The sequence below is a fragment of the Balaenoptera borealis genome, assembly GCF_965194805.1.
Source record: "Balaenoptera borealis genome assembly, chromosome: 6".
Classification (NCBI taxonomy): Eukaryota; Metazoa; Chordata; class Mammalia; order Artiodactyla; family Balaenopteridae; genus Balaenoptera; species Balaenoptera borealis.
The window spans coordinates 34,259,177-34,277,324 of record NC_138863.1 but is presented as its reverse complement, the minus strand read 5'-3'; the positions used below and the strand labels follow the sequence as shown (position 1 = coordinate 34,277,324).

The window sequence follows — 18,148 nt, the reverse complement described above, 5'->3', positions numbered from 1 at the left end:
CAGCTGGAGTTACCATTATGCTTTATCAGGGTTCCCAAGGACACCTCATGATTGTCATTACTACCTTAACATTGTCATCATTACTTAGAAGCCTGTTTTCCCAATTAGACTCCAATATTCTTGAGGATGGAAGATTCTTCATTCGTTTTGCTTTAGTGCTTACCAAACACCTGGCATAAGTCAACCCACAATAAAGCCCACTCAACAGAAGAATAAATGAATCTAGCACTCCCGGGCCTCTCTACTCAGAGGCCCAAAGGAACCACCTCCATTCACCACAGCAAGGAAACAAGAGAGGGAGAGACTCCCCTGACTTATTCACAAAAACCCAGTCAGTGCCTCCCGAAAAGTTTTAAGAAGATTATGACATCGTGATGGTTGGAGAGGTGGAAGATGATCAAGAATAACAGCAACAATAATAATAAACCCTTATATTTGTAGAGTGCTGCCCAGTTTTAAAAAGTACTTCACATAATTTAAAATAATAATAATAATTTTTAAAAAGTACTTCACATACTAAATTATCACAATCGATCCTTACAAACACACTTGTGAAATCAGATATTATTATTTTTAGCTTCACAAGTAGAAAAACGAAGGCCCAACTGATGTCAGTGGCTGGCTCAGCCTACGTGGCTTGTAACTGACAGTTCTGAGGCTTCAAACAGGCCTTTAGACCTCAAATCTCATATACGTTCCAAGGGCCACACTGCTTGCAACTCTCTTTAATATAGTTTTTAATCATGTACATCACCTCCAAATATATATTATCGATATAACTAAAGGCTGGTGGTCTGGAGAAAAAGGAATCACTGATTTAAGGTTACAAATTATCTTTCTTTCCCCAGAAACGCAGCCTTTCCGCTGGTTTCTGTGCTCCTCTGAACCTCCAAGAGAATATTATGTGAACAGGAGGAAGGAACAACTCAAAGGCTGTCTGAACCAGAGGGGACTCCAGTGGCCGTTCCTCTCTGAACTGAAGGGGGTCTAGAGACGGTTAATTGAAGAAACGTCCAATCTGGGCTCCCCAGAGCCTTCGGGAGCAGGGACCTCACAGAAAGCAAGCCCACCCCACTAATTTCCTTAGCAGGGGAAAGATCGGAGGGGGTTCAGGAAGGATCACAGAGCTCTACAAAGGTCAGGAAGATTGCTGTCAGGCTTGTTATTTCCTTTCTCAGTAACCGGAAATTACCAGGCTCTGACATCACAGGCTAGCAAAGAACACAGCAGGTCTCACAATCAGAGAGGCCTGCAAGAGTACTAGCTCTTAGTCACTCGTCTCTCTCTCATTCTACCCATCAGGCAAACACATACCATCCATCCCTTCCACTTCCATTCTGATCTTCTACCCAATTACTTTACGCAGACATGTCCTAAGAATTCAGAGTTCAGAGGAATGAAGTAACATCGATATGGCAAGAGGATCAGTGGGTAGAGAAAGTAATGAGGCTGCTTTTCTTACTGTCCTCATTTCTGTGATTCTGAAGTCTAGACCTCCTCCCTCCCTCCCACCAGTCCAGCCTCAGGAGGGGCTGATGAATTACCTATAGTCCGAAATAAGATGTGGGTGCCTGTGCAGGAGGGCCTCCGCTGTCGGTCTGTCCATCTTCAAGACCCTCTTGAGCAAGTCAAACCGCCTTACTCTGTAGAGCAGCTCAGCCAAGCTCACAGAAGACAGCTTTCCTCTCTCTCTTAAAACATCCAGAAGGTCCCTGACATTAAGTGGAACCACATCTGCAGCAACGTCTCGGCACAGAAAAAGAAGCATCTCCTTCTCATCTTCATCAAGTGCTTCTTCCACCTGATGGATGACCTCAGCAGACATCCTGTACAGTGTCATTCCAAGGAACAGCAGTAAGAAAAGTCCAGTCCAGTCAACAGAAGGCCATGAAGCTACCGATTGCATTTCTGATGGTTTTCTTCATTTCTTTCAGAATCCTTTCCAATGGAGGAGTTCTGTGGTTAAAAGGGAATTTTTTAAAATCCTCCTATCAGAGTAACTTATGCCTAAAATTCTAGATATAGGCTCTTCCTTTCTTGCTGGTCTCTCTAATCTAGCAGATTAAATTCATATTGTTAAGTCTACAGAAAGCGATCCTCTCAGTAGACAAAGAGACTGACCCAAAATTCAAGACGGACAAAGAAGATAACCTACATTTTAAAGGAAATGAGACCAGAGACAAATTATTTCCAAAAAATCCCATGTGCTTTATCAGAACTTATCAGAATGTAAAGTGTGGTAAGGGGGAAATCATTGCTAGGGATTTAATGACGAAGTGGCAAATGATTGACCTTGCTTGGGGGCAGAGGAAAAGCCCAATGACTAAGCTGCTTTCTGGATAAGAGAAACTGAGGTCACAGGGGTTAACTCCTTTTCGGTGACCTCCCGGTAGGCTTGAACAAATACAAATCTTAGCAAAGGGGACCCTCTGCAAAGTGTCAAAAATGATGGGAGAAAACAGGTTTCTGTCCCTTTTTTCCCATCCCTTTTTTCCAGTTGTTCTCCTACTTTGAAACCCTTCATTCACACCTGCTGCCATCCTCCCAAAACCCAGGCCCCTTACACAGCATCATCATGAATGCTCATAGGACCTGCCACCATGGCTGAACTTAGGCCTTGTCAAGTTTTGATCACCTCTTTGGACCTTGAGCCCCTTGGAAGAGTCAGAAGTCTGCACTCACAACACACTGCTGGACAGCAATTATCACTAGAATTCCTGATGGTATCAGTGGAAGGAAGGAGGTTGAGCAGATCTGCAGAAAGATCTGGGAATTGGGTGGGAACAGTGGGGAATTCATGCCATGGGTGTATTCTTAACTTCTTGCATTGGAATTCAACCTATTTTCTTTCAAAATTTAAGTTGCAAATGGGGGTCACTGTCTACTCTAAAGTTTCATAGCTATATTTATGTTAAATAAGCTCTTATGTTCTAGGAGAGTACCCTATCTGTTTCTATCAGACAGCATTCAGTTTAAAAGCTAATCTTAGCAAAAGATAACTGGAAAACAACCTAACTGTAAGTTGCTAACTGTTGCTACATATTTGTGTACAAGCATATTTATGTATTTATCTAGCAGGATTTACTCAAAGGAACACTGAATCTATTTTATTTATTTATATACAATCTCAGTTCACAAAAGATGAGGCATCTTACAATAAAAACATGTAAGTAGAAAAAAAATTTATATGAGAACAAGGGGGAAAAAAATTAGGTTAGAAAGTCAAAATGAGGTGGAGGGATAAAGAATACAATGCAAATATGCAGGCCAGAAAGACCTAAACAGATTTTAGTAGACCTTGAATTTGTCCCGAGCTTCCTGCCAGTCAAAGCAGAAAGGGATATAGGGGATGTTAAACAGCTCTTGCTGTCAAAAATAAGAAAAATTGGGCTTCCCTGGTGGTGCAGTGGTTAAGAATCCGCCTGCCAATACAGGGGACACGGGTTCAATCCCTGGTCCGGGAAGATCCCACATGCTGCAGAGCAACTGAGCCCATGCGCCACAACAACTGAGACTGTGCTCTAGAGCCTGTGAGCCACAACTACTGAGCCCGTGTGCCACAACTACTGAAGCCCATGCACCTAGAGCCCATGCTCCCAACAAGAGAAATCACCGCAATGAGAAGCCCGTGCACCACAACAAAGAGTAGCCCCCGCTTGCCGCAGCTAGAGAAAGCCCACGCGCAGCAACAAAGACCCAATGCAGCCAAAAAAATAAACTAAAAAAAAAAAAAATTTCAGGACTTCCCTGGTGGCGCAGTGGTTAAGAATCCGCCCGGCAATGCCGGGGACATGGGTTCGAACCCTGGTCCGGGAAGATTCCACATGCCGCGGAACAACTAGGCCCGTGCACCACAACTACTGAGCCTGTGCTCTAGAGCCCGCAAAGGGGAGCCCCGTGCCACAATTACTGAAGACTACGCGCCTAGAGCCTGTGCTCCACAACAAGAGAAGCCACCACAATGAGAAGCCCGCACACCACAACAAAAAGTAGCCCCCCTCGATGCAACTAGAGAAAAGCCCACACGCAGCAACGAAGACCCAATGCAGCCAAAAATAAATAAATTTATTAAAAAAAAGAAAAAAAGAAATTTCAAGAAGATAAGGGCAATTTCTGAAATGTGACAGGCCAAATCAATGGTTCTTAATCAGGGGCAATTTTGCCCCTCAGGGGACATTTGACAATTTTTGGTTAAATTTGAGATATTTTTGGTCATCATAACCAGGTGGTGCTACTGGCATCTAGAGAACAGAAGCTAGGTATGCTGCTGAACATTGCACAATGCATATTCCCCTCAACAAAGAATTATCCAACCCTAAATGGCAATAGTGCAAAAATTGAGAAACCCTGCACTAGACAATCTGAAAAAGAAAAATGGCTATAATACACACTGAAATGCTAAATAAAACATAAAAAACATTTGCTCAAATATATAGTTGAGCATTTAAGAAAGTAAGTAAGGAGGGCAAAAAGAAAAAACAGCTCAAGACCACAGTGTTGGTTCTCTAAGATTTGCCATATACAATAGCATTAAAACAGAAAACATGTAGGAATGATTCTAACAAAGATATGCAAGACATTAACAGGAAAAAAAACTATAAAATATTATTGGAAAGACATTAATAAAGATCTAGATAAATGGAGAGCTTTACCTTGCTCATGAATAGGGAGATTCAATATGATAAAGACATGAGTTCTCTAAAAACAATGCTCTATGGATTAAAAGCAAGGGACTTATGAGGCAGCAATTTATAAATAGTTCAATAGTAATTATGAGAAAAAGAGAAAAGTCCACTGCAAATATTATACTTAATGGTGACATGCTAGAAGCATTCCTTTAAAACTGAGGCTCAAGACAAGTATATGTATGATCATCCCTTCTATTCAACATTGTACTAGAGGACAGAGCTTAGCACTAAAATAAGATAAAAAGGTTAGTTAGAGTATAAGCATCGGAACCAAAGAAACAACTATCATTCTTCACATGCAATAAGATTTTCTACTTGGATAGGAAATCCAAGTATACCAGCAGACAAAATGTTAGAATTCATAAGAGGTTAAGGTTTTGAGATATATGATTAATAAATAAAAGTCAATTACATCTCTGTACATTAGCAAAAAACAGGAAGAAAATGTGTATTTCAAAGAAAAAAAGATACTATTTACAACAGCAACAAAACCTGTAAGGTATACAGAATAAACCTAACAAAAGATACATGAGACATTAAAGAATAAATTATAAAACTTTACTGAAAACTTCAGTTAAGACAGATAATTGAAGAAATGTACAATAATCATGGACAGAAGACTCAGTATCATCAAGATATCAATTCTCAAATGAATTTATAAATTTAAGCCCAATCAAAAATCCAAATCCAAAAACTTTTGCCATGGACTGTGGCAAGCTAATTTTGAACTGATATGAAGGAGAAAGGCCAAGAATAACCAGTATAAGCTTTAAGAACAACCAGTTGGAGGAAGTTGCCTTAGCAGATATCAAGATTTAATACAAATGTATAGTAATATGACAAGGAATAGATAATAAAACAACCAATACACAGATGAGAGCTCAGAAATTAATCCACACACAGATGTCTAGGGTGGTCCTGTAAATCAACAGGGAAAGGACATTAATGTCCAGAAATAGTGCTGAGACAACTGGTTATCCATACATATAGAGAGGATAAACTGGGATCCTTTCCTCACACCATTTACAAGTCAGTTCCACATGTACTAATGTCCTGGACATAAAATTTCTAGAAGAGATTCTCCAAGAATATTATTATAACCTACAATTACAAAAATGATTTTGTAAGACATAAAAAGCATACATCCTTTTAAAAATGAAAAAAAGATAAAGAGCAGACTCAGAAGACAAATGCATCATACTTAATTAACAAAGAAATAGTATCTACAATGTAGAAAGCATTTCTGCAGGTCAATAAGTGTAAGACAAGCAACTCAAGGGAAGAATAGGCAATAGGTAGTTCCCAGAAAAAAAGAAAACTCCAAACAGCCATAAACCATATGAAAAGATATTCAAACCAAAACAGTATTCAGAGAAATGCAAATTTAAACTACAGTGAGATATTATTTCACATTGGCCAAATGCTAGTATCTGTTACCAAATGTCAGAGAAAATACAGTGAAATATGAAACCTTTTACATTGCTGGAGGAATTATAAACTGATATAGCCACTCTGAAGAACAATTTGGCAATACCTGGTAAAGATGAAAGCACTCATTACTCCATGACATGAAAATTTCATTCCTAAGTGAATATCCTTTTAAAACTCTTAGACAGATATACCAAGACATGTACATAATGTTCCAAGCAGCAGTGAATGGTATAGCAAAATAATGGAAACCACTTAAAAGTCTACCAAGAAGAGATTGAATAAAATATCACAGGCCTTTGATGAAATACTATACAGCCCTGAAAATGAAAAACCATGAATGAATCTCACAAACAAACAAAAAACAAAACAACAAAACAAATATTTTTGCTAAGGCAAAAAGTTGCTAAAGCATGCATACCATATAATTAATTTACATTAAGGTCCTAAATGTTAATAATAACACCATATATTGTTTAGGGATGTGTGTGTGTGTGTGTGTGTGTACTGAAAATATTAAAAGGGATTAACAGAATGTGACTAGATAAAAATACAGAGGGGAAATGACTGAATTTGTAACATTTTACTTCATAAACTTGGCAACAGGTATATAGATAGTAAAATAAATATACCTCTGACCACATTTTCTGACCACAGTACAATAAAATTAGAAAACGATAATTAGCCAAAAGGAAACCCTGTAAGTTTTTGAACTGAAAAAGGCCTTTCTCTCTCTCTCTTCTGCACTCAGCATTTACAGTCCAGTTAACAAGTACTACATAAAAAAAACAACCGGAGTATGCCATATAGAAACTATCTCACAGCATTCAAAATGCTTTTAGAGATTTTTGATGTATATATAGACAACCCTTAGAACAAGAAAGCCTAGAGGCATCCCAAAGTTATCGTCAAAAAGAACAAGTCAGATTTTATTTAACATGGTTCAAAAGATAGGGTAGAAGGAGTGGGGAGGGGGATGGCAGGTAGAATAAGTTCTTTAGAGTCTGGTGAAAGCATAGTGCCCACCACTTACCAGCCCCATTCTGCCTGAACTTCCTAGTTCAGCACCACACACCTCTGAAGTCAATGGCTTCACCTCACTCAGGGACAAAGGAGCTGTCCAAGCCCAATTCTTTCTCTTTCCTGCTTTCAAACACCCAGTCCTCCAGATCGACCACTATTTCTGTTAGTGTCCTTTCACTCCCACTGTCTTCCCTAAGTAGGGGTAACTGGCAGCTATGTGTGTTTAGAATGTTTAAGGAATTCCCCTGTTCTTGTACCCCCTCACTGGCAAATTGTAATTTAATGACTGTCTCTCCTTTTCCACACCCACGCAGAATTTCCACAATGGTACAAACTGTCCCCCACCTTCAGAGCCAGAGCAGTTCCAGTTTCATTTCTCTAGTAGTTGCCAGTGATCACTGAAAACACCAAACAAAGCAGATGTAAGTCACCAGGGTTCATTTCCACTGGCTAATGGAAAGGGTGTCAGGTGCTAGAAGCAGAAACCACTTGTTATTTTGAGTAGAAATACATTGAAGTAGGTGCTTACAAAACTGCTGTAAGGGCTGGAGAAATGGGCCCTTGAGTGAGCGTCTGAGAAAGACTCCCAGGGCTCCCAGAAAGACCTTGTCTCAGCCAAGGCAGCAAGGAAGCAGGAGGCCATCACCGGTAGCACAGAGCTCAAGAACACCTCGGGCAGTGACCCCGAGATCAGAGGGCCAACTGCCACCCCATCTGCCTCCACTCCTCCAAAGCTGGTGACTGGACTTCATAATGCTGCTGCCCAAATCCCCACGTCACCACCACCACGCTTGCCAGCAGAGAAATAAACAAAAGCAGCCAGCTATTGGCCTCTACCCCACTTGTTTACAAATCTTGCCCAAATGCACCTTAATTCACATCCTGGTTGTAAAGGAGTCTGGGAAAGGCAGTTTGTAGTTTTCTACCCTCTAGATGGAGGTGGGAGTGGGTCCTGGGCACCAACTGACCTTAGCCACCAGAGAAGGATATTCCATGAGAATATTTTTATCTTCTTTGTGGTTAGATCCTCTGCACAGACCCCAGTGCCTGACTCCTAGTAAGCACTCAATGAGTATTTGAATGAACGAATAAATGGAGTTTTGTTAAGTCGCTACCAGGTAACGGCCTCACTTCCTTTGCTCCCCAGATGGGACCTAGAGCATGTGCTACAAACCCTCTTCTGGCCAGCACCTCAATTCTTTTTTGCCCTTTTGCCGCCTGACTGCCAGCTCTGCAACACCTTGGTGTGCCAGAACTTTCCAGTTTGAGCACTGAAAGTCCCATGTTCCAGCAAACTCCTCAGTCCCGGGCAAACTGGGATGATCACCTCAACATCCCATCCTCAGATGGTGAGCCTCCACCACTCACACATCTAGAGGAGAAGTCGTGCTGAACGGAGGGAAAAGATCACCCCACACGTTTGTAGTCTTCAACCTCAGCTGGCCCCTTCCTGCTGCTCGCCATGCTATTCCAGGACTGCGGTCAGCTCCCTTCAACACCCTCTCACAGCTTTCTTCCATCCTAACACCACGCACTGGGGCCACTTTTCGTCGATGACCTTGCCACTCATCAAGAGTGAGCTCCGGCAGCCCGCTACCTTCCCCTGCTGTCCCTCGTCCTCCAGCGCCATCCACTTCCCCTGTGCCCTCCTGTCTCCATAAGCCCCTGCGCTTACCCTTCCGTCAACCTCTCTCCACCTTCAGGGACTCCTCCCCTCAGCTTGTAAACATGTTCAGGCTCTTCCATCTTAAAAATAAAGAAAACAAAAAACCCCTTCAGCCTGAGATCCCCTAGACCAACCAGCCTTTCACTCTCTTTCATGTGAAGCTAGGATTTCAGAAAGGCAGACTGTAAAGTGTACTTCAGCTCCTTCAACTTCTCCGTTCACTCCTCAATATGGCTCCACCTGCATCTTCCCTGCCCCACATCCTCTACACAGTGACACTCAGTGCCATATTGGAACATGAGGCAAAGGAAGAATCAGTAATGCGGATACTGTCTTTATTTAAAATTTTGATATTTTGTTCATCATGGGTCTTTCGCATTCATGTCAATTTTTTCAAAATCTTGCATTAAAATATTATTTATCTTGATTTTCGCACCCCCTTAAATATTGTGCCTGAGGTGAGTGCCTCACTCTCCTCACCCTAGTGTCCTCACCTGACAGTGTTCTTCTAGAGGCCTTGGTGACCTCCTAGTGGCTACATCCAAGGTCACATGGAAGTCTTCTTTTACCCAAGCATTCCACCTGTTCCTTGAAACTCTTCTCCCTTAGCTGATCTCACACCACTATATTCTACACAGTCCCCCTCTAACCTTCCCTGACTCCTCAGCACCCTTTCTGCACCTGCTTCTTTTTAAATAAATTTATTTATTTATTTATTTATTTTTGGCTGTGTTTGGTCTTTGTTGCTGTGCGTGGGCTTTCTCTAGTTGCGGCGAGCGGGGGCTACTCTTTGTTGCAGTGTGCGGGCTTCTCATTGCTGTGGCTTCTCTTGTTGCAAAGCACAGGCTCTAGGCACGCAGGCTTCAGTAGTTGTGGCACACAGGCTCAGTAGTTGTGGCTCGCGGGCTCTAGAGCGCAGGCTCAGTAGTTGTGGCTCACAGGCTTAGTTGCTCCGTGGCATGTGGGATCTTCCCAGACCAGGGCTCAAACCCATGTCCCCTGTATTGGCAGGTAGATTCTTAACCACTGCACCACCAGGGAAGTCCCTGCACCTGCTTCTTAAATGAGGGTGTGCCCTAGCATCCATCTCTCACCCTGGCCTTTCTGTTCCCTCTGCCTATGGCCTCACCCTCTTCAAACAGATCTTATCAGAATGAACTTCCTGAAGTTCTTGCTTGAACCAAATCACTTTCCTAAATTCAGACCTTTCAATGATTCCTCATCTCCCATTGCAGGTTCCGATTTTCTTTGTATTCAAGGCCCCTCCTGGTCTAGCATCTGCATTCATCTCTCATTAACACACACCTTGCACTTTCGGATTCAAACAAACCTCAACAAGGAGTTCTTTCCTGCGCCTCTGCACATTTGCCTGGATTACTCGCTTCCACTTACCTGCCTGGCAAAACCCTACTCGGTTTGCAGGGCCAGCTGAAGTGTCTCCTAAGTGTAAAGCTTTCCTGGGAAGAACTCATCTAGACTTGGTTAGTAGCTCCTTTGTTCCACCACCATATTGTGTACCTAGCTCCGTGGCACCCAGCATAGCTCCAATAGGTGACAGTAAAATGTGGTTAAATCAGGCTTTTCAGCCTTTCTCACAGAATGTCAACTTTGCCTCCAACCATCTGGTATTGAAAGCACATAACGTTCCCAGTAGATAGCTGCCAGCATGACTGGTTCCCATCATACTTAAACCTATCCAAGGACAGACATACTTAATATTCCATTCTTTGTACTGCTCTGGTCATGGCATGCCTGAAAGCAAGGTCATGTTCACTGAGCCACAGCCTGCAAGCAAATGTAATTTCCCAGCAACGTTACAAAACTGAGCCGCAGTGGGGAGAAGCCTGCCTTGCCAGCTGCAGAAAGCAGCATGCAAACCTGGAACGTTCAGGTGTCCGGAAATCCCCACTGAGATATGAAGTTGAAGGCCCTGAGGGAGTCACCCAGAAGTTTCTAAAAAGATAAAGGAAAAGGGGTTACATGATCCTGGGCAAAAAGAATGTGACCACCTCATAGGAGTTCAGTGCATCCCTGAACATAACAGGACCCACCTTCCTCCTCGTCCATCTGCGTACAGAACCTGTGGGTGTGGGCTCTGTGTGTAGCAATTCGAGCAGCTAATATAATGAACCCATCTTTACTACATCTGTAGGCATTTTAACCCTAAGATAGTGCACAAAGTGCCACTTTGTGCCCTTTTCCCCCAATATTTAAAATGAGGTATTTAGTAATAGATCATCACGTGGGTTCTGATTTCTGCAAAGCTGCAGAAACAGTCTAGAAGACCATGGACTGAGGCTGAAGCATAAACACATTCCAATTTGAGATTATTTAATGTGTAGTTTTAAATTTAATATTTTTCTGTTTTTTAAATTTAATATTTAATAATTTTAATGCACACTTTTAGCTACTGATACATAATGTATCAACAGCTAAAAGTATGCATTAAAAAATTATTTGGCTTCCCAAGCACTGCATTTCAGTTATAGCAAATTGCCCACAAACTATAGATGATCCCAATTATAAAATGGCATAAAATTAGAAGGTATATTTTATAAAGTTCTTTGATGAGGCTCAGCTCCATGACTCTCAGGGAAACTCCCACAAATTTCAACATAACATTACCTCAAATAACTTCCCTGGTTCGTAACAGCTGCATACGGGCTGCAGAAAATGAAGGAAGAACCCCAGAAGGGGAAAAGATCAAGATTGAAAGGAGATCATGAATCATCTAGTTGGATACAGAAGCACGAGCAGAGTCACTAGAGAAATCCATTTCATGCAGTGGTCCACTCCTCCTGAATCAAAGTTGTTTTCACTAGGGCAAACTTCTCATACAGAGCCCAAGCACCTCAGAGTACCTCCCCTCCTCTGCCCAACCCGTAATCTAATTCAAGACATTTATCTCAGTGTTCCCTGGACAGTGCTTTTCTGTCCCAACATCTTTGCTCAAGCACTTGCCTCCAGTTGGAAAGCCCCTTCCCTCTTTTCAGTCTCTGCCTATTGAAATTCTATCCCATCTTTCAAGGCATCTCTTCCTAAAGTTGTCTTGATTCCTAAATCAGGTCATCTCCTCCTGCTTCATAGCACTGTTTTTACTTTCTTCTTGAGTACTATCATATATGATAAGCTCCCACTCATCTGCATTAGGCTGTGGTGGCTGCTGACCACGATCACCAAGCTCACCCTCCTAGGCCTTGAACAGACTGGTCATCATTACAGAGCTCCAGCAGGGCTGTACTTGTGTAATGCCTACTCATCCTTTCATAATCTACAATGAATATGGAGCTGGTGGTGGAGTAAGAACCATACTTGGAAACTGGTTGTTAGATCCAGGAGACAGAGCTCGTGAAAGGAAGTTTTTGCAATTCTATGGGGGTAACAATGGTGTTGTTTAAGAGCTGGGTGACGCACCATGTGTCACCATGCTCCTGGGAGCAGACAGGACCTCATCATGAACAGACAGAATACAATGTCTCCAGCCAAGCTCACCAGACATCCCCTGGCCTTTTAGCAAAAGGTACATCTCCCCAGTACATTTGGCTAAAAATTTATCCTTTGCACTTATCACAAGTTCTAAAACCCTAAGATTTATGGGTGAGAGTTTTCATTTTGCCAAACCTCCAGACCAGTCCTCTGTGTGTAGTATGGACTCAAAAGTGCCTAAAATTTAAACTAGTTTTTCCTCAAGTAGGACAGTCCTCTGACATCCCCATGATTACTGATAGCATCATACAAAATAAGAAAAATAAAAGAGAGCAAACTACATATTTTAAAAAAATACTTAGACTGTATTTAAGTGCATAAATGTCTGGAAAAGACAATAAACTGCAACTTTTGGTTATCTTAGGGAATGGACCCCTGCAGACTTTCTCTATTTACTTTGCATGTATTTTAACCCAGATAATTATAATACAATTTGACTGAAAATTTTTTGAGAAAAAATATTACAACACAGAGTGTTAAATGCAATCCTATGGTAAGTGCAAAGATAGTCCCTGAGTATAGGAAAGTACAGAGGAAGGGAATCCTTACTTCCTCTATGGATGGTTGTGAAGTCTTTCTCGAGGAGGTGGCAGTAACCGAATATAAAGGAGAAATAGGTCATTTCAATCATAGTGTTTCTTACATAACTGATTTACTCTATAACCTGTTATCACTTCCCCAACCTGGCCCAACCGGCCTCCTCCCATTCTAGACTGTTGATTCTAGACACTTTTCTAGGCTGCCTTGAATCCAAGTTAACTTTGCAGGTAATTTTGCTGGGTCTCCCCAACCACTCCGTGATTTTTTTCTCTGTGGGGAAAAGAAAACAAGTTCAGATCCATCTCTATGTTCCCAGCACCCAGAACTCTGCCTGGTCTTGAAGAGTACAATATATATTTATACTGAATTATACTGAATTAAAGGAAAGGAGGCATTTCAGTCCATAAACACGAGTTTAATTAGCCTTTGGGGTCCTGTAAGGAAGAAATAACCAAAAAGAATTCATTCCTGAGATTGTAAAAAGCGAAGACACTCCTGGCGACTTGGAGTGCTGTGGGTGAGTCCCAAGGAGGCTCAAGGAAGGGCTGAAAGCGGGAGACTCAAGCTTTTTTTGCCGGGATCAGGGGACAGTGCCCCAACGCCCCCAGAGCTGAGGGCGACGCCAGCAGGGGGCGCAGGTCGGGAGAAAGGGTTCTCCGTCTATTCACCCCCGGGCAGCCGCCTGCTCTTCCCGATGACTTCCGCCGGGAACCTCGCCCACCCTTGCCGGACACGACAGACCTGACGCTCGGGAAAACCAGAGTTGGAAATATTTCCAGTAAGTCCCCTACATACGAACCTTCAAGTTGCAAACTTTCAAAGGTGCGAACGTGCGTTGGCGTGTCCAGTCACGTAAGTTAGTTCAGGTGTCTGGTATACATGCGTGCACTTCGATAAGTGGTTATACTTTTGTATACTTTATGGTACAGTGCTGTATAGAGTACAGTAGTACAGTATCTTTATTTCAAGCCCAGGAAGTTCACTCGATGCAAGCCCCTGTGCCAGCTGTTGTACTGTACTACTGAACTTTTCGAGGTACTGTACTGTAAGATTAAAAATGTTTTATTTTTTGTGTTTGTTTTGTATGTATTATTTATGTGAAAAGTATTATAAACCTATTACAGTACAGTACTATATAGCCAATTGTGTTAGTTGGGTACCTAGGCTAACGCTGGACTTACCAACGTGCTCCGGTTTGTATGTAGGGGACTTACTTGTACTCCAGACAGGACCAGGAACTGGAGGAGAGCATCGCAGGCGCCAAGAGGTGGCTTCCAAGTCAGGCATAAAGCCTCTGTGCGCTTCCTCCCAGCAGCCCGCCCGGAACGCACAGCCCAAACGAAACTTCCTGCTCCAGAACCCTCCGCCCCTACACCTTAAAAACTCCACAGGAACACACGGGTGTCCCTCTAGAAAGTAAACTCTCCCTTGTGCGGGCAAAGAGCCCACCTGGCATTGCGGGGAATTACTTGCGTCAGGTCAAGAACCAGTGGGCGTGGCCGCTGCGCTCCACCACGCCACTGAGAGCCGGGCTGGGACCCGCCTGCCCCCAGGGATCAAACCTGCTTCCGTTTCAGCTGTCAATCGGCCCTCGGCCACCGCTCAAAAAAAACTGCCGCCGACTACCCTCCCGACACTCCAGTCGCGCAAGATTCCCAGCGGGCAGGGGGCGAGGGGCACCCAGGCCCTGCGGGCCTGCAGGTGGATTCACCTTCGAGAGCGGGTGCCAGGTAGTAATACTGTTAAATGAAGTGTAAATGTCAGTTACAAACAAATGTAAAACAAGAAGTCGTTAGGAAAAGCCATTTTAATCAGGACGTCCAACTCAGAAGCTGTAAGTAAAATAAGTATTAATATTAAAAATGCAACTTCTGTATGGCAGACACATTCAAAAGTCCCTTCCAAACCCGAGCCTCTCTCTCTTTTTTTTTTTTTTTTTTTTTTAAATTTTGGAGTTGGCCCAAATTTTTAGCCTCTCCCCATGAAACTTTTTAAAGATTATTTAGGGGAACCACCGGAAGGAAATTACCAAAAATTCAGTTTCTCTTATCTGAAATCTCTCATCTGAAGCAGGTCAAGCCTGCCAGAGACCGGTCTGGTGTTAGTTTTTAGATTCCCTATTGGCACTACCTCTCGTTTCGTAAATAAATTTCAAATGTCAACAAATGAAAATATTCGAGAGCTTTAGCGTCCTTGAACTTACTTCCTGTTACTTGAACCAAAAATTTGTTCTGAATTTCAATGGTCTTTGTTCTATTGCATTCCACTGTTAATATTTAAAAAGAATATGTCCTGACCAGACATTCCCCAGACCCTTAAGAGAAAAAGGGGGGCGGGGAGGAGGACAAGTTTATTTCAAGGCTTTACAAAAAAATCTTTTATCAGTCATTCCGAACCTTCCCAAGGCAAGCTATTCCTCCAGTTTGCCAAAATACGCATCTCACTGGTATGAGAAATAGCAACCCTGACCTACTTCACCAGAGAGAGTAAGTATTCTCGTCTCTCCTGTTGCTTCCGCCAAGACACACACTACTGCACAAAAAGTCCTAGTTCTCATCAACTTTGCCAAAGGAAGACTGCCAGATCTTTTGAGCAGGTCACCCCCAGAATTGAGCAACCCTCAGGATGTTCTTAGGCAGGTCCCCGGTGTCCTTAGGCAGGACACCGGGGACCTGCCACAAAGCTCACGGCCCGTTTTCTGGTGCTTCAGTTTGGGGCGAGAGTCACTGGGTCTGGGCGATCCGCCGCTCCGACCGCACCAGAATCCCGGAAGACTCAAGCGCCCCTCCAGAGAATCGGGGGCGGGGGCGCTCCGGCCCGCCTGGTGCCCGCGGGGCAAATCGGAGATAAGAGATCGGCGGGACTGAGTCACCTGCCAGAAGGACCACCCCTCCCCTGGCCCCTGCCAGGCACCCCCCGCCCAGGCCGAGTGCGAGGAAGCGCGAGTCCGGGAACGCGAGAAGATGCGGGGCCTGGCGTCCGGCGGGGAGCTGGGGAGGGTGGGGAGCTGCGGAGTCCCGCGCGGGCACGTACCGTCCTGCCCGCGGCTAGGCTGTCCTTTGGCTGCGACCCGCCAAGACTTCACTCCTCTGATACCTGAAAATCGCAGGCAAGATGGAGGCAAAGAAACCGAAAGCCTGAAAGCGGATGTGGCTTTCCTGCCCCGTCCCGCATGCGCTCGCCTTGCTCACCCTGGACTTCTCTCGCATCGTACAAAAGCTTTAACCCTCTAAAAGGTTGATGGTCTGACATTCACTGTGTTAGACCCAGAGAACCCCCCCCCCCCCCACTCACCAGCCCTTTGAGTTGAAACACTGCCGTGCTGTTCAACAACCCGCCTGCCTGCTGTTTCCTGTTTACACCCGCTCTGACTGGGCTTGCTGTGAACTCTGGGTGGTTGCCTAAGTACGCTGACTACTTGTCACTATGGACAGAACAAACTGTGAACACAAGCTCTTGTGTCCAAGAGCACAGTGAGGCCAAACAAACGGAAACCTTAGAGTTTGGAGCAGAGAAAGGTTTTTTGCAAGGCCATGCAAGAAGAGGAGGTGGCCCGTGCCCTAAAAAGCCTGGAGCTCCCCAAAGGGTTTCGGCACTTTTAAAAGCCAAGTAGGGGGTGGAGGTGTCGCAGGATAAGTGATCAGCTCGTACACAATTCTTTGATTGGCTGATGGTGAGGTAGGGGGGTGGTGTCACAGGGGTGAACATGATCAGTCCTTAGGCTTCAGGAGGCCTGGGGCTCTGTGCTCATGGTCGTCCAATAGTTAACATCTTACGTTTGTTGAAGGGGGGGGGGGGGGTTTACATCTGCAAAACAACTCAGGAAATGTGCGTCAAATACTATTATCGAGGTACTTCAGAGAGGAGCTAAAGCAGAGGAAATGGGGAGGGAGGCCTGCTCCACGGGGAGGGAGGCCTGTTCCACGGGAAGGCCCCCATGGGGTCCTGCTCCTTAACGGCACTTCTAGTGTTTGTTACTAATGTCTTGGAAAGATAATAAAGAGCATATGTAAAAGCGCTTTATGCTTTATTCCTCGTAACTACTTTCTTGTGATTTTTTTAAAGTTTCTAAACTTTTCTTAAATATATTTAAACTTACAGGAAAGTTGCAAAAATAATACCAAGAAAAATTCACCACCGCATGACAGCATGAGGAGCTCTGCTGACCCACTCCCTAATGAAACTGATGAAAATTGTTTTAAGACAAGCAAAAACAACCATTTAAAACCTTGGAAATATTCCTAAAAGAGCAAATAAATATCTATTCAAGAAAATCTAGGAAAAATTGGTAAGAAAGGCGAGAATCTGTGGTATTTTAACCAAGCCCTCTTCCTCTCTTTGCCCTCCCAACTGCAAGGCAGAGTCCCCACTCTGTCTTTAAACCGGGAGCACTGGGCCTCCTCTTCCCAGGCTCCCAGTGGGAGGGGCAGATGTCAACAATTCTCACCCTGCCTGCCCCTGGCTACCTGATACTGAGCCTAAATCCTGTATAAATGTGGTTGAGAGATGGAGGATTCTTTCTTCCATCCAGCCCCACTCATGCAACAGAGGCTCTACCTTGGGCTGGAGCGCTGAGAATACTGGGGTCCTAATCACCCTTACCTCAGCTGCTGTAGTAGTGGTTCAAGCCAGAAGAAAAAAGCCAAGAGAACCTCGGGCTGCTACTGCATCCTCACCTAGAATTCAGCCTCTAGAACAGGGATGTGAATCTGAGAGAGGCTTGCCATTGTTCCACCTCCTGCTCCAAAGCCCAGACTTAGTGATTGTGCCCCCCGATGTTTTATGGATGGGTCCATAAAACAGATAGCTCTTAATCTCTTCCCATAGAAACTGACTTCATTTGCAACAGAATGTGGAGAAATACAAGCCAAGGGGTGCTCTCAAAAACCTGGAGGTTGTGGTGATAGGCAATTGGGAGGAGATTCAAGATATGAGCTAAATTGTAAACTGGCTAGTTTGCAGGAAAGAATCAAAGATAAAGACAGCTGAGAGAAGCCCTCCTGAGGTAAGACAAATATTAAACACTGACCTCATAAACTTTTGTTTCATAGGGGCCAGATTTTGATTGGATTTATTTGTAGAACAATATATGTACAAGCAAATAACAATAAGGAGGTTGGGGAGGGTGGGGAGGGTGGAGAGGGTGGGGAGTGGGGAGGAAACAAGTACCCAGAGTTGCTACAATACATTATCTAAAATGTCCAGTTTCCAACAAAAAATTATGAGGCATGCAAGCAAACAGGAAAGTATGACCCATACATTGGAAAAATAGCAGGCAACAGAAACTGCTTTAAGAGCAACAGGATGTTGGATTTAT

At 43.8% G+C, this 18,148-nt stretch overlaps 1 protein-coding gene across 10 annotated transcripts in view; it reads right to left on the bottom strand.

The window, feature by feature from the left end:
* Positions 1 to 16,397, bottom strand: part of CFLAR (CASP8 and FADD like apoptosis regulator) — a gene marked incomplete at its 3' end in the record, with an annotated part of 68,349 nt that extends 51,952 nt beyond the window's left edge. For 4 of the 10 annotated variants that reach the window (XM_082397123.1, XM_082397116.1, XM_082397122.1 and 1 more), the window contains exons 1-2: positions 15,865 to 16,115; positions 1,545 to 1,956 (exon numbers count right to left, since the gene is read on the bottom strand). In XM_082397123.1, the coding sequence (XP_082253249.1) occupies positions 1,545 to 1,906 (362 nt within the window). In that variant the 5' untranslated portion in view covers positions 1,907 to 1,956; positions 15,865 to 16,115. The other 6 variants (XM_082397115.1, XM_082397120.1, XM_082397117.1 and 3 more) reach the window with 6 other exon arrangements.
* Between the last annotated feature and the right edge of the window lie 1,751 nt (positions 16,398 to 18,148).